This window comes from Ipomoea triloba, chromosome 12 (genome assembly GCF_003576645.1).
Source record: "Ipomoea triloba cultivar NCNSP0323 chromosome 12, ASM357664v1".
NCBI classification, from domain to species: domain Eukaryota; kingdom Viridiplantae; phylum Streptophyta; class Magnoliopsida; order Solanales; family Convolvulaceae; genus Ipomoea; species Ipomoea triloba.
Window position 1 is genome coordinate 20,797,194 of NC_044927.1, and position 24,073 is coordinate 20,821,266.

Sequence of the window (24,073 nt, forward strand, 5' to 3'; positions counted from 1 at the left end):
ATATATATATATATATATATATATATATATATATATATATATATATATATATATATATATATATATACATACATAAATATAATAACAATAATAATAATAATAACAACAATAATAATAATAATGTTAAAAGAAAAAAAAAAAAAGAGGGGGGCGGGGGGGCCCTCTAAGGCTCCCCTTTTGTAATTTTTTTCCCCTCACTTATCTCACACATCGGTGGGATAAGTGAGGAAGGGAGCCTCAAGCCTTGAGGCTCCTATTTTCTTTACAACAATGTTTGCCCAGCGGCCGTTGCCGTTGCGCAAACTAAAAGTTAATATTTTTTTTATTTTTTTATAATTATAAGGGCATTTTAGGGAAATAAAATATTTCCCCAAAATGCCGTTGCAAAACGCTGAAAATTGGCGGATCCGCCAATAACCAAACATACCATCAATTAACTCAAACCCAACCCCTCAATATTAATGGCATTAATCAAAACCCCCCACCCTACCACTTAGAAGCAAATTTTAACAAGGCTTTTGGTTGGTAGGAGGAAATTAGGAAAGAAATGAATTGTAATTCGGTGGAAAAAGAATAAGGTGCGAGTAAAATAGAAATTCAAATTACATTATTTGGTATGGAGAAATAAAATTATTTGGAATGAGAATAGATAATGTGATATAAAGACTAAAATGTCCTTATGTAATAATAATAATAATAATAATAATAATAATAATAATAATAATAATGGGTAATATGGTCATTTTTATGTTTTTCCCTTTCCAAAATGGCACTGTACTAGAATTCCCATGGGGGAATGTATGAATTGGAATTCCTTAAATGGAGGGAATTTCAATTCAATGAAATTTCAATTCCCTCAAATCAAACACCGTAATTTAAAATATCAAGGAATTACGTTGTAAAAGAATTACAACTACATCCAACCAACACAGGCTAAGTTTGACTAATTTTGGTTTTGCACCGGATCGACCCAAATGAGGGCAAAGTGTTGGCCATAATGGTATTTGTCTTTTCATACGAGAAAGAGTTTTGAATTTCTGACATTCTTAAGGGATGAGAGTACATGACCATTCACACCAACAAAGTTGATTTCACTATACAGAATTTAAGTGAGGCTTCAATGACTTTTAGTCTTTTTTTTTTTTTTTAACAGTCAAATTTAATTCAAAATGTTTAAACCGATTTCACTTTCATCAAATTTCACATTTTTTTATTTGATTTTATCTAGGATAGTTGAATTAAATTTGGTTGAATTGAAAGTGAAAATACTATACAAAGATAATGACAACCAATAACAAAAATCTTAATAATTAGTGGTTGCCATCTTCACCAGGGAATCAGCAGAATGAAGATGAAGATGACGAGCTTCATCTTTTAAAGATGAAACTATATTTATATTTTTTGATCACCCTATTTCCATTTGACTGGACAAAGATTAGTCATATCTCCATCCTATATTGATGGAGATGATTGTGATTCAACATACAATTTTAGGAATTCATATTATCATTATTGTAGTTGTTAGGCTTAATCACAATAAATACTACATTACTTTAAAATATAAAAAACATTATAAGTGGACATCCTAATAATTAAGTAATCGATTAATTATTCCATTACACTAAGTTGAAAGGGACTAGTTGTATTTTTCTCAAGTTTGAATGTATATAGAGTCTGGATTAGGTGAAGATCTATGCTTAGGTGAGAACGTGAGGATTAATTTAAAGCATTGATCTAGTCGATCTAATGATTGAAAATAAATAAACTTTGTAATATTTATAAAATTGACCCCGTTCATTTTAAAATTTGTAATATTTATGAAGATGATCCTGCACAAAACTTTGTATACTTTATACTTTAAATGTTGTATACTCTTTTTTATTGAACAAATTAAAGTAGGCCTTGTTGTATTTATATTAGACAAAACTACTAGCTATTACAAAATTATAACTACATTACTATTTAATAGTTCTAACAAGGACTCCGTCACTATTACCATACACATACATCTATCATATAATTTTCATATTCTTTAATTATCATTTTATAAACATCTATATAAAAATAATTTAATTGCAAAGTATATTTTAATTAAATATTTATGAATGTTAAATTATGTGTATACATACTAATATACGGAGTACATGGGTGTTAGCTCAATATTATAGATTTTTTTAAATTTTTTTATAAATATAAATTTTATAAAAAATTGTTTATATTATTATTAAAATATAAATTTTCATTTTTCTCTCTATATTTTTAAATATAATAATTAAAATTGATTACTTTAAGAAATTACAAAATATAATCTCAACTAATATTGTTATTTCTTAATATTTTAATATTGGTATACATTTTTGCATAGTATGTGTACACAATGTTAGTAAAACTATCTTTATCTCTTAAATACTTTCTTACTTTAAAAAATTAGTCATACTTCCACATCATTAAATTTATAATTCTTTCATTATTTTTTATACATCTATACAATATTCTCACTTTAAACATGATCTCATTATCACATAACATTATATATAATAATAAAAAGAAAGTACAAAAGTTGCCACATTATGCTATGCGGTAGCCTTTTGTAAGCTTTCTAAGGCTGTCATCATCCAAAAAAATTTACCAATTACAAGATGATGTGGCATGCTTTTGTGTAAAATAATTTTTTTTGTTGCTTACATGTCTTACAAGCTTTCTTTTTTAGAGCAACTACATCAATGGATAATAGGTAGATATTGGTACACTACTTGCTAATTTGGAAGAGTGAGAAGCAATGAGAGAGAAAAAAAAAATTACTCTGCAATGAAGAGGATATTAAAACAGTAAAAGCATTCCCAAATTCCAAGAAGAGGCCATGGAGTCGCGCGTCAGTCTCGCCTGACGCGCGATTGACCATTAATTTTTTTTTCTTTTGAAATATGATTTGTATTTTCTTTTCATCACTTCCCATTTTCTCTTTTCTAATCACACCTATAAAAACTCCTCAATTATGCGAAAAAACTCAATTGATAAGGATGCTCTTAGAAAGCTTGCAAAAGACATTGCAAAGGACAATGAAAGCTGCTAAATGGTTTGGTAGCTTTCTTGTAATTTATTATTATTATTATTATTATTATTATTATTATATTTATTTTATTGGAAGTGCAATCGTTTTTTAAAATGGGAGAGTATTGCAATATGTAAAAAAAAAAATAGTAAAAGAATTACAAATTTGATAATGTGGGAAGTAGGGTTCACTTTTATAAGTGCAAGAAGTATTGCAAGAATATTTAGAAAGCTTGCAAGTCACTTGTCAAATGAAATAAAAGAAGCTTTGTCAGGCCGATGTGTGGGTGACCCTTTTTTAGATCATTTGGAAGGGGGACACCCATAGTCTATACATCATACTACCATTGACGCCAGCCTGAGACACCAAGCATATCATCTTCTAAAATTTCTAACAACTCAACAGGGGGCACTTGTAAGATATGTGTTTCTTTGACTAAATCACCGGCCTTCCATTCTAGTAGGTCTACAACTTTGTTCTGTTCTCGTCCCGCATTCAAGTTTCCATTCGCCCAAATGAGCAGCTTCATGTTTGCATGCCAGAAGGATATTATTTACTACATTTTCAACGTTCCTTCCATTGTAGAGGCCTTCCACGATGTCGCTTGAGTCAGTCTCAAATATGATTTTGTTAATACCAAGTGCTTGCACGAGTTGAATGTCTTTCAATAGGGCCTAAGCTTCCGCTCCTTTAGCTGAACATCTGCCAATCTTATGCATGTATCCACTAATCCATCGTCCTCTGAAATCTCGAATGAGGCCATCACACCCAATTGAGTTGTTCCTTTGATTGCAACTCCCATCTATGTTCATTTTACACCAATCTTTTAGGAGTCATCGGGATTGGGGATTTAACTTTTGAGAGAAATGAAATAAAACAAATATGCTCCGTAAAAAACAAAACTCACATAAGCATCTAGTCTATCATTTTGAAAGTTCCAAAATTACATGGGATAAATTCAGTCTAATAATAATAAGAGGCGTGGAGTGTTAAATTGACATCCATAATTATTCCGATGCCGACCAAAAAAGAATTGATTATAACAAGAAACCGAGTGCCGACTTCGCATTAATTACTCGTCCGTAATCCCCGTATTAGTACAAATCTTAATATTAAAAGATGGAAAGAAAAAGTAACAGGAGGATGTGGATGAGACAGAAAGCTAGCGAATCATTTTGGACCGTTCAGCCAATGGGGCTTCCTTTTTCTCTTCAAATGGCGGTGACTCTTTTTCTCCTCTGACTTCTGATTCGTCCCACCTTTCACTACACACACTTCCCCACCGTCAAACACTTTCTAGATTTTCCGGCGCCGGATGACGGTCAGCATGCTCGGCGGCGATAGGAGGACCGGTGTGGAGGACGAGTACATCCGGAGACACCACAGACATGAGGTCAGAGACAACCAGTGTAGCTCCTCGCTCGTTAAGCACATCAGAGCTCCGGTTCATCTCGTGAGTCTCCTCCGCACGCTTCTCTTTTGTTCTTCCGATTTTCTGTTCGTTTCTGCTTAGTATTACTCCGATCTGGTCGTTCGTGCTACTGATTGCGATCCTTTTGAGTGAATTTTAGCTGTTCCTGTGCTTATTTGCAGATTAATGCTCTATTCGAGTTAATTTTATATGTTTCAATTTCGGTCTATTAGATTTACACCGTTGACCATGGATGTTTGGATATTTGATGAAGTATTGCCGACTTATATGCGTATGTGTACTTGTACACAGTACATACACATCAATACATATTGCTCTTGAGCTGAGCTCTGTGTATTTGTCAGTAGCTGTGAGCTAAGCATGTTATGACTATATATCACTATAAATATGGAGTGAATTGTATTCTCAAGATAATAGTAGTGTTGATTAAGTGATTGTATAAAATTCGAGTAATTATTATGATCTCCTCGGTGAACTTTGTGTTAACTAATCAACTCAATAGAATATCAGCCCTGAGCCCCTGACATCAATCTGAATTTATTTTCAGTCTCATAGATGATCTTTAATTTTTAATTACTTTTTGTAGGTATGGTCGTTAGTGAGGAGATTTGATCAACCACAAAGGTATAAACCATTTGTGAGCAGGTGCATCGTGCAGGGAGACCTTGAAATTGGAAGTGTTAGAGAAGTTAATGTTAGGTCAGGACTTCCGGCAACCACAAGCAAGGAGAGACTAGAGCTCCTAGATGATAATGAACATATCTTTAGCATGAGGATTGTTGGTGGCGATCACAGGCTAAGGGTATGAATACTTGAGCAGTGAAAATTTTGATTTGAACTTTTGATATTCAAAGTTTCAAACAGACTAAGACGACTTCATTAAAAAAAGTCAGTAGAAATCGCATGTCATTTGGGAACTTTGGGGCAGTAGAAACACTTTGTTTCATTACTTTAGTGTTGATTACTTTGACTTGTATAATGCTGCTTATAATATGAAACTAATACGACTCATAAGAGTTTCTTTGAAGTGGTGGCAGGGTGGGTGTGTTAGAGAACCGTGGGATGATAAAATCTAAAGTACAAATGTACAATGTTTCATTTTGTTATTTGGTACTCTTTTCATCTTGCTCACAAGGACTTATAGAGAAGGGATTGGAATTTCCTTTTAATTTCAGTTGTAGTGCGTATGGAGGCTTTTATGTTTAACTCTTTTTGTTTCCTCTTTAAAATATATGCAGAATTACTCATCAATAATCACCGTTCATCCAGAGGTCATCGACAGCAGGCCTGGGACATTGGTAATTGAGTCATTTGTCGTAGACGTTCCTGATGGGAACACTCAGGATGAAACGTGCTACTTTGTGGAGGCTCTGATCAAGTGCAATCTCAAGTCTCTGGCTGAGGTCTCGGAACGACTGGCAGTTCAGGGCCATACAGAGCCCATCGACAGAATCTGAAGCCCTGGTGGTTTGGATTTGGAGCTTTTGGACAATAAGTTAATGTTGATAGGGCATGCATACAATGATTTCCAATAGAAGGCGAGTAGAGTGACCGGTACTTAGCCAGTCCTTCTCGATCTCAAAAGTATATATTGTTATACATCATTGTAATTATGTTAAGTCAGAGCCTGTTGCATATTCACGGTCTATTTTCCACTGTCATTTGTATTACATAATGAGCTGAACATAAGGTTGTTGCCAGTGTGTAAGCTTGGTTGTAAATGTTTGTGCTTGAAGATGTGTACTTGTGTAGCTTGCTGTTATCAGAGATTGCTTGGTGAAGACACATTTTTGTCTGTATATGGGTTTGTATTTTGGTGTGCCAGTGTTAGAAGATTAAGGTTACATTCACTTTAATTCATTGTTCTATTTGTGTGTGTGTATTTTTTTAATTTTTAATTTCTCATTCTTAGGTATCTGTTTCTTAAATGTAAATATTGTTTTCTAGTTGTTTTCATTTCTTCAGAAAAATAGTACTGATAGCTATATTTGTTACCTTATCCCTTTTAATTTCATCTCTGCAAATTTGTCGTTTTTTATGCTATTTTCAACTTCATTTTGCAGATTTGTCGTTTGATTGATTGATTGAAATCAGCTTGGGTTTGGTTGTATACATGCAATGGGATCGTGACGACTATTACCATTATTCAATAATGGAAGTGGATAGTTGGTGCGTTAGTGGGAACTTTACGCTTTGGTGGCCCAGTGGGCTACGGGTATCGCTTTACCTTCAGCTTTATTCTTTATGTCAGCCATTTTTGCACAAACTTTTAAGTAAAGCTGTGATATATTCTGCCCCAAAAGTTGAATCTTTAATCTTAAGAACCTCACACAAAGCTTTGATAAAATATTATAAGGACCCCCACACACAGCTTTGATAAAATATTTGCTAGGATGTAAATCCAGATAACTCAGTAAATAGAGCCAAATGTCAGTGGGCATAAATGATCTGTTCACTTTGAGCATAATCTTCACATTATCACTGTCAAATTTCGAATTTTGATTTCTTGCTCTAAATATTACCTATTGAATTAGTGAGATAAGCATGTGCAAGCAAAGTTGTGATATATTTTGTGACAAATTTCACTTCTATTACCAATTGAGCTGCGTATGCGAGAAAAAAACAGTGATATATCTGCTTTTATTTGTTGGTGGCTTGGCTATAACTTGGAGAGTTGGAGGAGTCACAAAGGTCACGGGCAAAAAATAAAATAAATAAATAAGAAAAGGTGTTGTAATTTTCGAACGGGCAAGAATCAGGATGAAAGGTCAGTGTGGATGACAAAAATATTAAATATGAAAACCCCCGAAACGACTTTGGTGGTACCCGGATGGAAAACGGTAAAACGTCCGTTAGAGTGAGCTGGCTTGAGATGGGTTGATTTCAATGAGACAGAGGGAGTGCACATGCCTCTTTTGTGCTTCCCATGCTTTCCAAAAGAAATATTCGCTATGTCATTTATAACCAGGGATCCCTACCATTTTCTTGATAAGGAGAGGATATTCTCTTCAACATCATACATTAATAATGTTACTAATTTCTCTGGAACACAAATACATAATTTACTCTATGTGTATTATTGGGTGGAGTGATTATAAATTTCTCTTGTCATATAATATTTATTTTATATGAATCAAATTTGGTTTATGTTCAGCTTTTTGAAACATAACAAGTCGACATGTTAGACAAGATTTGAACCAATTTAGCTTGTATAGTGGCCTTATTTCTTATAAGTTATGAAAAAACTTGTGTGAGACCGTCTCACGGGTCTTTATTTGTGAGACAGGTCGGGTCAAGATGAAATGCATTACTTATATTAGCAAATGCAATACTAAATCGTGAATAAAGTATTATATTTCATCTTGATCTGACGCATCTCACGGATAAAGATCCGTGAGACGATCTCACACAAGTGTGGCCATATAAGTTATAACATACTCCATAATCAATCTGTCTATAAAAATCATTCTTTTTTCTATTTTTAATATGTCAAATAAAAAGTAGTATTCACGATGTTTTAAACATACGGATAAAACGCTAAACTAGTCTATTATGATTGGAATATATATCTACTCTCATTTTTTACTCCAACTTTTACTCTCACACACAAAATCTTGGTGTAGACACTTATATTGGGACTTACGTGATAAAAGTAGCCCTCCACATTAGAGAATAAAATTTAGAGGGTAATATTTAGGAATTAGAACTCATTATGGTTAGAAGCCTTTCCTCTATTCTCATTGGCTCCACAATTTTCTCTTCTTTCTTTTTTTGTTACATTTTTCTTGAAAGGGGAAACAATTATGGAATAAAATAAAAATAAAAATAAACAAAACAAAATAAAAATGGAAAACTTTGTAGAATAAGTTTGAGTTATTAGGATTGCGGATTGCCACACCCTCAAATTGTCAAACAAAACAATCAATTTTAAATTAATATCGGTTGGGAGGTTACATTACATATATTGCCAACATAACACAAGTGATGTTCACCGTCCCATGTTGCATGTCTCCTCTTCTTCCCCGGCTCCAAAATTGATTAAATATATTAAGGTCCATGACGATGTGTGACACTTAAATCTATTTATTTATTTATCATTTTTAAATATGCGTATATATTATTGTATTATATAACTTAAATAGTAGTACACTTCTTGAATTTTTTTTTTTAAAGTCACGAATAATAATTTTTAAAGGATTGTTAACTTCTACTTTTATCATATGAGTTTAATTTTGTAATGTCATATAATCCCTCTTTGTAAGGCGTAAGGCGTAAGATTTCCAGTTCAATTCCCTATGGGAATGACCTATTGGTGTTTCCTTGATTTGAGCTAGTGAGCAGATTAACTATGGGTAACTTATGCTAGTTCATTTTTTCATGGTTCTTTGTCAATTATAATTATAAGGCGAACGCACTTTACTTAAAGTGCACATTTAGATAAAGGTAGCAGGCTTTTTCATAAATCATAGTGATTGGACCTGAAGTACGTAGCAAATATCAATATTCTCGAAAATTTTGTCATGTAATTCCCACATAGTTTCCCTATTTAAGTTATATTTTTCAATTTTAAAAATTAAGACTAATTTTTTTTTATACACATCTAAAATAATTATTAAAAATCTCAGTAAGTTCAATAACTATTCAAATTTTACCATCAAATCTATTTAGAACTAATTAAATGAAAAGGTAAATTCTTCTTTCATTAATAAAATATTTTAACATAAACATAAACATTATTATTAGGGTAATACTTTGATCTCGAGATTTGTGTAAAGTCACAAGAATTCTAAGGGCAAGGCCATCCGCGGTTCTTGGTGGGTTATTATCAGAAGAAAATTATCTCTACAAGAGAGGAGATAATGGGAGAAAATGGACCCACTAACATTAACATTCAGCCTCATCACTAACATTATTATTTTTTTTCCATCTCTCCCATTTTCTCTTTCCTAATTACACTTACAAAAACTTCTTAAAACCGCGAAAAACCTCTATTGATAAGGATGCTCTAAAGAGTAGATAAGAGGTTTGATGATTCAACCCATGATGACAAGCCAACAATAGTTTCTCTAGTAGTAATTAGTGAATTTTGAGAAGACAAAAAAAAAATAAAAAAGACAGAAGTGACAGGTTATACAAATACTATAAGTTTTAAAGGTCATTTTTAGCCTTCAATATATCACAATCATGCTCAACTCATATTGCAAGGTCTAGTTTTCCTTGTATAAATATGGAGATTTATGATTACAAAGTCTAATTAGTAAATCAAAGAACATTTTGATTCTTGACCAACAAGTTGATGAGGTAATTACTACTAACTTTCACTATCGGCGGCTAACCTAATGCAGGTTAAGTTGGAAGCTTGACTAGATACATTTTCCCTGCAGATAGTCAACTTGGAAGCTTGACTAGATACATTCAAAATTTCCAACTGTCATGCTAATATCAAAATTAAGTATGCTCATCACATTTGATGCTAAGGCAATATTATGCATGGTAAATCATGGAGGGCAAAGACATGACATGTGTCTTCTTATTTGTATCTGATGGGGATTATACTAATACAATCAGACATATCTCTGGTCACTACCGAAGGCTAGTTATTTTACTCCCGAATGAACTCCCCAACCTAACCGAGGTTGAGTTATCCCCTTGTACATATGTATCTCTTCGATCACTATTGGACCTGACCAGGAAGGCTTATGGAGCCAACTGATCTGGAGGTCTCTTACCATATTATTCCAAGAACACTCATCGAGTAAAACAATAGCCATATCATGTCCCATCATCATCGCAACCTTCATTAGACATTTGACACAACCTCTATGACCGCTCAACTGACACCCAACACGTGTAGATAACCCAGCATGTTCTTCGATCCCCAGCTCGCCTATAAAAGACACATTAATTACTAGTATGAAGGATTTTTTACCTTTCACATGTCTTCGGACACACTTTCACACACCCTATACCGTATATATCGATCTCACCCGGAGACCATTGTAGCCACCCCATACTAATCCTGAGGCTATATATACGACCAGATTTGGGAGTATTTGTTACAATAGTACCCATTTGACTGTTGTAACCCTAAATAGCAATTTAAATATATTTTTTTTTAATTTTTAGCTTTGGAAGCTTTGAGCTACTCAAAGCCTTTCTTCCCTAAATATTCAATGTTTCATTACATTTAATGCATTAAAACTAGCTTAAATTCGACCTATGGCTTCATGTTGGGATTATAGGATTTATAGCATTTATTAGATTTGCACTAACACTTGTAATCTGATCTTCAACCCTTGGTATTTTACATCATTAAATAAAAAAAAAAATTTTTAAAAAAACCACCCCTAATCTTAATCCTGTCATATACTCATACTGGCAAAAATTATATAGCTGTTGGAAAGATTTTGACCAATTAATGGCGGTGAAAACTTTTGTAAGCAAAAACTTAGGATTATGGAAAACTTGAAACAAACAATTCAAGATTTACCTCTTTAGTGAGTCTTGTTTCATGATACTCAAAATTTAGGGTGTGTTTGGTTGACAAGCTGCTATCAGGAATGAGTATCAAAGTCATTGTTATTGTTTGGTTGATAGGTTTTAAGAACACTATTATGAGTTTTTATTACCTCATTAATTGCAAAACACATTCCCTAATAAAATACTAAGAGTTTTATTTCCATTCTTCCTTCTCTCTCTCAACTACTAATAATCATTTTCATTCCACCCTACTACAAAACATGTGACAAATTATACAATATAATGTATATTCAGTACACATAATGTACATCTCCGGAATACAATGTACATTTTTAATATATTAAAAATACATTATTATTATACTGAATATACATTATTTGATAAAATGGTTCACATAATAATAATTGCAAACATATAAAATACTTTCATCAAAATTTATTACGATTACCAAGTAATTATACACATCCCAATTTCAATTTTTATGTGCGAACCAAACATACTCTTAATATCGATAGAGTCGGAAAATCTAAGTTAACCCCCAAAAAGACCATATAGGTTCTAAAACCGTCGCTTTCACACTCAACACGTACCATACTTTACATTCTTGACAATGTTGTGTGCCATTCGGCCTTGTTACCAACATCGCACCCATCTGCTCGCGCTCTCTTTCTCTCTCTCTCTCCCTCCCTCCATCAGCAAAAGACAATCTCTTGCGGTCAAATTTCTGCATTGATTCTCCATTTTCCAGGTATACTATTAGCATCTGAATCTCAAGAATCAACCCTTTTTCCATTGTCTTCTTCATTTCACTCCCATTTTCACTTTCTGAATTCTTTATTTATCCTATCTTCGATCCACTGTTTGCCGCAGTTCCTTCGCACTGCTTGGACTTTTTCCCTTGGAGCTTATACACATTTCACTTTTGTTAACTCCAATTACTCTTCTTTCCATGCATTTATGATTTTTTTTGTTTTTCTTTTAACCCCACATTCTTTCGTTTGATTACAAACCCACCAAGAAAACTAGAAAAAAATTCAAACTTTCTGTCATTTTCCTTCGAGACTCATACGCAGGCAACAAGTATTCTTCTCTGACAAAGCCCTGAACGAAATTATGTTTCCATTTTTCCGAACAATATCTCTCTGGTCAATGGCGGTGGTGTTTCTGTTGCGCTCGGCGGCGGGCGAGTGGGAAACGTGCTCGTGGATAGTTCCGATGAGTTACCGGAATGATAAGATATCGATAAAGGACTTTGGAGGCGTGGGGGATGGGCGCACCTTGAATACCAATGCTTTCAGGGAAGCGATTTATCGAATAGAGCATTTGAGGAGGAGAGGTGGCACTCTTCTTTACATTCCTCCTGGGGTGTATTTAACTGGACCTTTTAATCTCACCAGTCACATGACTCTGTATTTGGCCAGGGGTGCTGTTATCAAAGCCACTAAGGTACTACTCATTTTTTTTTTCTCTCATTATACTATTCTCTGCACATTTTATGTCTACTTGGCTATATCAAGAATTGGTTGATTTGTATGCTGCATAATCTATTGAGTGACTCGGAAACACGCAACCACTAGTTGAGGTGCGTGCCACTGGGTAAATATAGCATTGTAAATTTAAACTAGTCTAAATTGTCTATATTTAAATATTTAACCCGCTCAAATCAAGAAGATTAATAGGTCGCTCCGTTAGGAGTTAGAATTTATAACATTGTAGTTAAAGATCAACTTGGCTGGGGTTGCCCCTAATTTAGCATAATTTAGGCTGTGTTTGGAAACTCGAAAAATGATTTTTTTTTTCATGTTTCCAGTTTGGATGCAATTGAAAATTCGGTCAACTGGAAACATTTTCCGTTGATTGGGAAAAATCTAGTCATTTTGGCAGAATATGACTTCCGCCAAAATTTGGTGGAAGTCATTTTCCGCCACATTTAGAACGAGGTTTCCGGAGCAAACCACAAGTCTGGTTTCTGCCATAAACTAGAACAGCTCTGGTTTCCGGCGAAAATCTTTTTTTTTTTTTTTTATATAAATAATATTATTTTAATATTATTATAAATATATTTATATTCTAAATAAAATATTTAAAATGCTTAATTATATAATTCTACTCATTTTTCAGAAAATGAACCAAATACACAGAAACAGTTTTCTATTATGCAGCCAAACACAAGAAATGAAAATGTTTTCCGGAAAATGATTCATTTTCCAGGAGTCATTTTCCTGCTTTCCAAACGGACCCTTAGTTGAAATGGTATAGTGAACTTTCCGTGGTTGTGTGTAGCTATATGTGGCAATTGAATGCCTAGATGTGTTGGGTCCGAACTAAAGACTGATGTCAATAATGTTCACATTAGATTGCAATGCATTGAAATGAAAAGCAGTTTGCTTTGGTAGCTCTGCGGTTTTGAGGCTGAACAATCACGGGATTGTTCTATTAGGATTGGTTTTCTTGTCCTTAGTGATGAACCATGGAACTTAATCCACTGCTAAGGACTAAAGTTTACTGATACTACACAGATTAGCATTTGAAAACTGAAAGCATCAGTCAGGGATGCTATTTTCATTATATCATATCTGGGGGTTGAGACTTGGGAGTGAATATGGTCCCACTGAACCTCAGTTTCATAGACAATATTTATTGTTTTGTTGGGTTTTAAACTTTTAAATGGTGAAAATGTAAAAAAGCTAGATATTATTGAATACTCGATGAGGATGTGAGGATGTTGGTGGGCCTAGTGGATAAAGTAATGGTGAACATGCTTCCATGTGCATGGTGCTTAAAATACTATGGATGAGGATAACAGGACAGCTATGAGCCTATGAGCTATACAAACCATCATTAGATGTCAAAAGGCAAACGATAATCAAACAAGTGAAAATATGAGAAGGGAACTACTTTTTGGGTTGAAAACATGTTCTACTGTGTTAAAGTCTTGATATTGAGCTTGCACCAATTTACTTGTCCACAAAATGGGCCCACACTCCCAGCCTGACAAGATAGTAGAAGAATAAATCACGGTGACTCAGTGACCCATTAAGTTGGAGGACTAGTGCTTGGTGCCCAGAAGGATGCACCTGTTTACTTAATAATGCTTTTTCAAGGAAAACGGGATATTGGAACACCCATATCCTTCCTTTAGCCCTTCTCCTTACTCGTGACTCTTGCAGGATGGTCCGTAAGGCTTTCTGAAGCCTGAACATATGAAAGTGTATTTCACATTCATTTAATGGGGGAAGTTCTCTCAAGTATTTAATTGCTAGTTAGTCTCTTACCTGTTACGTTCTTTGAAGATGCTTGCCAATTGACTTGATTTGTAATTTGACTTCTAGCCAGACCAAGAAATCTAATTTGACATGTTTGGTCTGGATTCATTAACCTGAGTTCTGACATTGTTGCCAGATAGTTATCATATGTATACATATATATGATTATCTGCTAATTTAAATATTATTTTTCTATTAGTCTGCTGCTAAATTTGATGCAAATATTATTTCCTTTTTCCCACTAATATTGCCTCTTCTTCTCTCTTTTTTCATTTATTATTTATTATTCATTATTAGTTTTTTGCTTTAATTTCTCATTCAGGTTTTCATCTATTTATTTATTCTATGTGTTTGGTGATGCAGGATACGAGGCACTGGCCCCTAATTCCTCCGTTGCCTTCATATGGAAGAGGAAGAGAGCGACTAGGTGGAAGGCATATGAGCTTTATTCATGGAAATGGGCTTCGAGATGTGATTATCACAGGCAAGTATGAATGAATAATAGCATGGTCATGCATTACACTTGGCTAATATCGTCGCACGTTGCTGTTAAAAGACTCATTTCCAACTCAGCTGTCGGCAGGGCAGGAATATTTGACACTCGAGCCTTCCTTCTTATATGTAGACTTTTTAAAGTTGCATTGATGTAAATCATGTAATGCATTCATGTGCTCAATTTAAAATCTGGATAGGAGCATGAGTCCTTTGTTATCTTAACTACGTGTTCTAATTGCAATGTATATTACTATATTTTATGAGTCCTTTGTTATCTTAACTACGTGTTCTAAATGCAATGTATATTTTCGGTGTATTTGAGATACTGATGATACTACTTTTTTCAGGTGAGAATGGTACAATCGATGGCCAAGGTGATATCTGGTGGAACATGTGGAGGCAAAGAACTCTTCAATTCACGCGCCCAAGTCTCGTTGAATTCTTGAACTCCAGAGGCATACTCATCTCCAATGTGATTTTCATGAACTCCCCCTTCTGGAACATCCACCCGGTGTATTGCAGGTAGTGAATTACTCCATGATCGTTTAGGATGCATGTTGCTCTATGTTGTTTAAATCATTACATCAAATATATAAGACGATCATATCATTTTGATTTCTCTCGATGGTAATCAATCTGGGATTTTGGGCTTCAGACCACAAATGCATATTTACAGTCACGTTTTTGGTGTTTAAATAACACTCTTTATATGCCTTTGACAGCAATGTTGTTGTTCGATATGTTACAATACTGGCCCCTGCTGATTCTCCCAACACCGACGGAATTGATCCAGGTCGTTAATTCTTCTTTTACATGAAATTCATGCCTATATTCTCAAGACTGCATTATCTACAAGATTTGTGCTAGAAAAACTAGTTAAAATGCTCAGATAATTATCATTTTATAAGGTTAATTTCCATTGATGTAACACGAAAAAAGACCCACTAATCAGATTATGCCCCCTCACTTGTGCTGGTTGGCTCTGATACCAAATTGAATGATGTGAAAGTCTAAACTGATATTTGGACTGTACTATGTTTATACGGAGTATATTATATGCCCAACAGAACTAGCAGGCTTACCTCATGAAAACAGAACTGCATTTGCTTAAAATTCAATTCATATATTGCAGATTCAAGCTCCCATGTCTGCATAGAGGACTCTTATATCTCCACGGGGGATGACCTCGTGTCTGTGAAGAGCGGGTGGGATGAGTATGGCATTGCTTACGGGCGGCCTAGCCATGGCATTACCATTCGACGAGTAACAGGGTCATCGCCATTCTCTGGAATTTCAGTTGGGAGCGAAACCTCGGGTGGCATAGTAGATGTCTTGGCCGAGCACATAAACCTTTACAACATTGGTGTCGGGATCTTTATAAAAACAAACATTGGCCGGGGAGGAATCATCAGAAACATCACCGTCTCCAACGTCTACATGGAAAACGCAAGAACAGGTATAAAGATTGCAGGCGATGTCGGGGACCATCCAGACAACAGATTCAACCCAAACGCTCTCCCAATCGTCAATGGCATCAAAATCCAGGACGTGTGGGGCGAAAAGGTTTTGCAGCCCGGTTACATACGCGGTCTCAAGAAATCCCCTTTCACTCATATTTGCCTGTCCAACATCCACCTCAATGGCGCCCCCTCGCCTCGAAATCCTCCATGGAAGTGCTCGGATGTTCACGGTGCTGCAATACAGGTTAGCCCATGGCCCTGCTCAGAACTAGCAACCAACCATAGATATGGTGCATGCTCCGTCACTCTCTAACCCGCAAAAGCTGATAGTTAGACTGCACATTTATTATTGTATTCAATATTCACTCGAACTTTATGTCATTGGTTGAACTAAATTATGGTATATATTAACACATTTTCACTTTCATCATTAACAAAATTGAGTTGTGATCTGTATTATTGATACTCAACTGCGGATCAGAGTACATTTATGTGTTTTTGAGCTTTCTACAATTCTACATCGCTCATGGGATGCCATTTTTATTCATAGACTAAAACCTAAAAAAGGGGGGAAAAAAATGAAAAATGAAAATTGAAATCCGGCCAAAACTGATGCGCCGCCGTGCATATACGATTGGTGTTCTTCAATCAAGATATTGACCTAAGAACTTGCGAATTCGTTTCCTGAGATTGCTTTCCTTCTTCTCCGGCTTCTTCTCTTTGTTAAGATCGTTTTGGTGTAGGAATGAGATCCACTTCCGTGGCATATGGCTAACGCTGCCGCCGCGAGTATTGATTTCCGTCGTCACACGATGGTTTGAATCCTTGCCGTGATTGTTTTCCGGTACGCGGTGGTTTGACACCTTCTGGATAGCGTCCTGTCGGCGGAGATTGCGGGGACCGTTACGGTGAAGGAAGGGGATCGTCTTTGGGAGGACACGGTGGCGAACGGTGCCGCTGCTGAGATCGTTTTCAATCCTCTCGCTATCGTTTTCTACCAGAAAGTATGAAACCCTCTCTTCAGCGGTTTTAGGCGAGGGTTTCGAAACCACCTTCTTCTCTTGAGCGGTTTTAGGCAAGTGTTTCGAAACCTCCTCTACGTTAACATTGTGTTGGTTTAGGAACGGGAACGTCTTCGGCGGGATATGGTTAAAGCTGCCGGAGAACACCTCCGGATCGAAATCGCCGTTTTCGCCGAATGTGTAAATCATGTCATTGCTATAGGGGATTTCTGCTTGTGATGATCGGCTGGGGATTGGGAGGTTTTCTTCGATGTGGTGGAGGTGGCTATGGCGGCACAGACGGTACGGAAGCCTAGATCGGAGCCGGAAGTTTACTTCCTTTAGCGGCAGAGCCTCAACTGTGGCGGGTTTGGTTTCGGGTTGAGCTTCCTCTAACTCGGGCTGGTCCTCAATGGGCTTAGTTTTTGAATTCTCCTCGTCATTTGACTCGGGCTGGGCTTTCATGAGCAAGTCCAAATCTTCAAAGACTTTACTTTCCTCATTATTTTTCTGAATAGGCAGCTCAGACTGGTTTTTAACGGCAATTAAATCGGGTAGAGCCAAGAATGGTAGGCGCACAATGGGCTTTATAGTTTTCTTTTCTGCAGACTCAGGCCTGCGATTAACGGGCTGGGCTTTCTGGCCACTTGGATTTGGTAGTTTCTCAATTGGTCGGGCTTTCTGGGCATTTAAATCTTGTAGCTTCTCAATTGGCCGGGCTTTCTGGGCAATTGAATCTTGTAGTTTGCCAAATGACCGGACTTTCTGGGTATTTGAATCTTGTAGTTTCTGAATGGGCCTAGCCTGGGCAATTGAATCTTGTAGTTTCTGAATTAGCCGGGCTTTCTGGACAATAGAATCTTGTAGTTTCTCAAATGGCCGGGCTTTCTGGGCCAATGAATCTTGTAGTTTCTCAAAAGGCCGGGCTTTCTGGGCATTTGAATCTTGTAGTTTCTGAACGGGCCTAGTTTTTTGGTCGGACCTAACCTCTAACTCGGGCCGGCGGGGCTCAAGGGGGTGGATTTTAAGTTTGTTTGAGTGGGTTGGGAGGCGAAGAGAGGCCTTGACGTCAGATCTTGGAAGAGGATTGGTGAGTTGGCGAACGATGACGTCATATTTGGGTTTACTGATCTGAATACGAGCCACCGATGGTGAGAGGAAGGCGAAAAAGAAGAAGAGAAGGGCAACGGAGACGGTAAGTCTGGCCATGGTTAATTTATTTTTGTTTTATTATTATTCACTGCTACGATAAACAACCTGTGAAATATGTATATATATACATACCTAAGTGTAATTAGTTGGCGTTAAAGATGGGGAGGAATTGGTTTCACCGTGAAATTTTGCATAACCATAGGGGCTTTTGAAATTGTCATCCGCTTGTTTTGGTGAGGTGAACATTTTTAGCTCCTTACTAATTAATTTATTGCCATTTCTTTGTGAAGTTAATAACTTAATATATAAATATATCTCATAGGTCTAACCACTTCAACTCCAATAGTGTGTATCAGACTATCAGTGTATGTATAAATAAGGAATTAATATTAAGTGTAGCACCATGCATGTGTTAACCCAACCTAATTAACAGTTTAGTTCTTGTTTAATTATGCCATATATATTAACCAACCGATCGGAGAATGAATAGGCCAACTGGCTAGCTAACTTGATCATGCTTTAGCTAAAATGGTTGGCTCGACCAGGCCGCCCTCCATGGTAGCCTACGTACAAGGAGGGTGGCTGGCGCTCACGTGGGTGAAAATGAAGGAGTGATCGAGTGCGTTTAGGCTTAGCTTGTATGTACGCTAGAGATGAGACAATGATCAACTGGACGAACTTACGTCGTCATGGTTTGCGGCTAACCTGGCTGGCTATATATATATATATATATATATNATATATATATATATATATATATATATATATATATATATATAGAATTTTATTCAAATGTGGCCGCGCCCTTACGTGCGGCCGTGCGGTTTACACCACTCAATGTTAAGAAATGCACCACTCAATGTTATTGAGTGGTGCATTTCATATTTAAGAAACACACCACTCAATGTATTGAGTGGTGTATTTCGTAACATTGAGTGGTGCATTTCTTAACATTGACTGGTGTAAACCGCACGGCCGCACGTAAGGGCGCGGCCACACCTGAACATGACCCTATATATATATATATATATATATATATATATATATATATATATATATATATATATATATATAGGGTCATGTTCAGGTGTGGCCGCGCCCTTACGTGCGGCCGTGCGGTTTACACCAGTCAATGTTAAGAAATGCACCACTCAATGTTACGAAATACACCACTCAATACATTGAGTGGTGTGTTTCTTAAATATGAAATGCACCACTCAATAACATTGAGTGGTGCATTTCTTAACATTGAGTGGTGTAAACCGCACGGCCGCACGTAAGGGCGCGGCCACATTTGAATAAAATTCTATATATATATATATATATATATATATATATATATATATATATGGGAAATTAAAATAATGAAGCTAAGCTAAGCTATGAATTGTGCATGGTTCGCAATTATATATGCATGGCGTATGGTGGTTACGTTGCGGATCCAAGTGGCATGGTGCAATGATTTAGCTAGTTCTCTCTCTCTCACACACATATATATATATTGACACCAGAAATATTGAAGCTGAGAAAGAGATCATATCGAAAATAGCGTGGGTAATTAAGGTGCTATAAAAACAAATTATACAGTAAAATTGTTAGAAAAAATTTATAATTTTTTGACATAAAAAAAACCTGTTATTGGAAAATTAGAGCCAAAAAGGAGCAACGAAATCTGCAGGAATGCCATTTCAAGATTGAACCCTAGATTCAGAGTCAGATGCTCTAGATAGTCAAAGTATGAGCCACCTGATTCACTGAACACTTTATATGACAACAAGAGACTAAGCTAAAGCGTGACATAAGGAAAAAGCAGTGGAAATAAAAATGATTAAGATAAGAAAGACTGAGAGATTTTATGGCTAGGACTTGAATTACTTCTGTGCAATTAGATTCCAGTCTTACTCGTACTAGTACAATCCTTGAGCCATGAGAAAGCTTCTTTGAAGCCAGAGCTTCAACCATAAAGATGTAACCAAACAGAGGAGACAATGGATCACACCTTCCTCTCATGTAAAGCTTCATTAGATATGGCTCTCCCCTAGCTTGCCTCTCAATGATCCAAGGATACTCAAGCATTCAATAGTAGTGGCTCCAGGGCGGCTAGTTTTTGCTATGCGCCAAATGAAAAAGAATTACAATTATTTTGTAATTATAATTAATTTTCAGTAGATCCACTTCTAATTTGGATTTCATCAAAGTAGATAAAAGTTTTTATAATTATGAGGTTTAATTTGATATATTATAGGTTCAAAATAAGTAATAAGTGAATGTGAAGTTAATAATTTTCAAAGTGTAGTGTATCAAATTGGGAGGATTTTTTAATTATACCGAGTATTATTTCTTTTGTCCCACATTAAAAATAGACGTGGATTTGCATTAGTGTATATATAATTAAACTGTCATGTGTAAAATATAATGAGAAGCAATCAGGGTGGACAAAATAAAATGCAACCTTAATTATGTGCTAAAATCAGTGTTATTGTTCATTTGTTTGTTGTCGCACGTGTGAGACAATCAGTGCACCCTCTGAATTTCATTTATTGGGTCGTATAGTACTGAAAACTTGAGAAAGTACTTTGTACTTATTCATCATTGTTCCTACCATGTGACCGACTGATGTCAGTCAGTCTTACACGTTCGATTTATTTATTTAGTCTGTATTTTATTTATGTATTATGGAGTACAATTATATTCTATCTCACCAATGAAATTAATCGAATCAAATTTCTATTAAATTTTATTGAAAAAATAAATCTTTGAAAAATGTTATGGAACACGCATGAGTTAAGGTAGGTGTTATTGCATATATATAAATTAGAGTCCTATTATACATGCAACAACAAACGAGTTTTTATATGAAATATTTATGGCAGAGGTGGCCACGGGCTGGTTCAAAGTTGAACCAATTCTGAATCGGTCCAAAAAAGCCTGAGCTTCAATGTGCTTATCTAAACCTGAACTCGCTTATAGAGGGTCGGTTCAGGTCTTATAAAAAAAATAGCCCAGAGCCCAGCTCGGAACCATCTCAGGCAATCCAGACCTGGGTCTAGGCCCGGACAAAATCTAGCATGAACTTTATAAATTATATAATAAACTTTATAGTATTTATAAGTTATCAAATAATATTACAAGTCTTATAAAATGTTTTAATAGTACAAGTTCAAATGTCATTAAAGTCTTATAAATTTTTAATTTTGTAGAAAATTATATTAATTTTTTATTTTGAGATTAATGGTTAACATATTATTTTAAACAAAAATATTAACTTTGAAAAGCGCGCGTGAGTGTATATATATTAAGTAGCATTATTATATCAAAAGGTTGAAGTAGTTTAAGTGGTAAGAACTTTCCTTGTTAATCATGAGATCACTATTCATATCAAGTAAGAATTTTTTTCCCCTACTATAAAATTTTACAATACTAGAGTAATAAGAATTAAGCTTGTGCATAGCCCGGAAAACCTAAAAAAACTTTCAAACCTAAAACCAAAAAATCAAGGCTAATGGGTATACGAACCCGAATATGGGTTATTCGACCCGTCGTGAGCTAAATGTCAGGTATTTATAACTGGGTTGGAGGTTGTAAAATTTTCCCAGACCTGTCTGAATATCCGAAATATGTTTAGATTTTATGTGTGCTATATATTGTTGGGAATATAACCCTAAGGAAAGATTATTTCTAATAAATAACAAGCACAAGAAAATGAAAAGTTAGGGTTTAGTTCAAGTTGAACGAAACACTCTTTCCTTAAAACCTTATTTGCTACTCCCCTTTTGGTGCTAGAAGCCTTGTAGCCTAGGTTTCCCAGGATAAAACGAACTACAACTTATGGTTTGAGCACTCAAACAATAATTCCAGCAAACTAGAACAATGGTATGAAGTATGCACACATCAATTTTGGAGGAAGATGATGAGCAGAGATTTTTGAGAGCAAAATGTAGGCGGTATATGTTCTTGTGAAAATTCAATTGCTCAATGAAGCTTATATATGAGATAGAAGGATTAACTAGCATTTATCAATTATCATGACATTTACACTGGTTTTAAAACCGCCCTGTAACCTTCATAACAAACAAATATTTATTCTGAAAATTAATTCTAAAATTTAAAATTGGAATTAATTCGAATTTAATTCCGTAGTATTAGACAAATATTTATTCTGAAAATTAATTCTAAAATTTAAAATTTGAATTAATTCGAATTTAATTCGACATCCGTCTAAAAGGGTCTTGTATATATATATAGTGATGCAAATCCCATTATTTTTTCAATGTGTGACGAGTGCTTGTTCTAAGCCTTTCTACGTGCCTTCATTTTCTAACTCAAATGAATCTACTTTGAGAATCAATTTCTCATTTACTTATTATTCGTTCCAATCGTACAATTTATCAATCTCTTCGTCTCACTATGAAGAACCAGAATATACTTTGACCCAACGCAAATTAGAAGTAGACCCTACACATATATTTGTATCCCACTATATATAACACCATTTCTCTTCAAACCCTAGACTTAGTGGTGTGAGAAATAATAGTGATTCTTCATATTCCAAAGGAAAAAGGAGAGATCCACACCTTTGAAGAGGAGAATCATATCAAGGTAGAAAATAGAAGTTTGGAAACTTCAATTCACACCAAAAGGCAAAAGAAAAAATCGGAAGAACATCCTTCGGGAGATCATAATCTCTTCTATTTCACTCGACTTTCTTTGTTTCTTGCATTTTCATTAACACTTCTATAATAGAGACCATATTAACCATGGTTAGCTAAAGTAACTTTGGAATTTTTTGGGTGAAATGAGTATATGAACCTATGTGCCTTGTTCTTAAATTTTTTAATGAAATATATATAATTGGGTTTCATCTCTTGTGTTGCAATTGTGATTTATATTATTTATACTTGTAATTAAAGATCCAAATTATATGTTTCCTTGCTTTTTGATATCTGCTATTTTGTACAATTATTCACCCCTTATTCTAGTTGTTTTGAATGTTATTTTCTGTATCCTAGTGAAATTGGAAACTGTTTGTGTTATATTGTCCAAGTGCTGAATTATCTACAAGGAACAACAAAGGAAGAATATTGGAACATTTTGGACAAGTTCTGGAAGAAAAAGGAATTACAAGGAAGAATACAAGTTGGAAAAGAATTGGAAGATGCCTAATGGGCCAAGGCCCATCTACCTCCTATATATTTGACCTATTCTCTACAATTAAAGGAGGTTCCCTTACAGAGTTCTGAACCCTAGCTTTTAGTTTATATTTCCCAAGCATAGTTTAGACTAGTTTTACATTATTTTATTTCAAGCTTGGAATCTTGGATTGAAGTTGGATTTGTTATTTATCAGTTAAGTTTCTCTTTCCTTTATATTTCTTGCAATGTTTATGGTTATTAATTATTGCTTTGTTTTGTTTACTCCCATCATGCGGGAGTAGTTCGTTTATGGGTTTGGATTAGGGATCCATTGTTAATCTTGATGTTCAATTGGTAATTAATTGCATAAAGGGATTGAATCTTTTACCTAGGGTTTATGTTGATTTGGGGATTTCTTTCTACTTGTTATTGATTGATGGCCACAATTAATTGCTAGTCTAGGAGAGGGATTCATTACAACGAAAGTTGGATGGAGACCTCGAGCCTTACCAATTTCAACCTAATTTTCCTGCTATGAAAGTAGAGGTAATTTTGGGGGCTTACAATGCTTAGGTGTTTAAGGTTATAATTGATGCATCACGA

The 24,073-nt window shown here is 35.2% G+C and overlaps 2 protein-coding genes across 3 annotated transcripts; both read left to right on the plus strand.

Annotated features, from left to right (window-relative positions):
• The first annotated feature begins 4,185 nt into the window (after nt 1–4,185).
• Nucleotides 4,186–6,362, plus strand: LOC116000377 (abscisic acid receptor PYL3-like). The gene is made up of 3 exons (XM_031240454.1): nt 4,186–4,505; nt 5,071–5,286; nt 5,723–6,362. Exons 1-3 carry the CDS (start codon nt 4,368–4,370, stop codon nt 5,939–5,941), a joined length of 573 nt encoding a protein of 190 aa, XP_031096314.1. The 5' UTR covers nt 4,186–4,367; the 3' UTR covers nt 5,942–6,362.
• A 5,218-nt stretch (nt 6,363–11,580) lies between these two features.
• Nucleotides 11,581–16,624, plus strand: LOC115999153 (probable polygalacturonase). 2 transcript variants are annotated; one of them, XM_031238944.1, is made up of 6 exons: nt 11,581–11,712; nt 12,026–12,410; nt 14,594–14,714; nt 15,073–15,247; nt 15,448–15,518; nt 15,858–16,624. In XM_031238944.1, exons 2-6 carry the CDS (start codon nt 12,078–12,080, stop codon nt 16,496–16,498), a joined length of 1,341 nt encoding a protein of 446 aa, XP_031094804.1. In that variant the 5' UTR covers nt 11,581–11,712; nt 12,026–12,077; the 3' UTR covers nt 16,499–16,624. The 2 variants fall into 2 exon arrangements, with proteins under 2 accessions (XP_031094804.1, XP_031094803.1); XM_031238943.1 differs by having other exon boundaries at nt 12,038–12,410.
• The last annotated feature ends 7,449 nt before the right edge of the window (nt 16,625–24,073 follow it).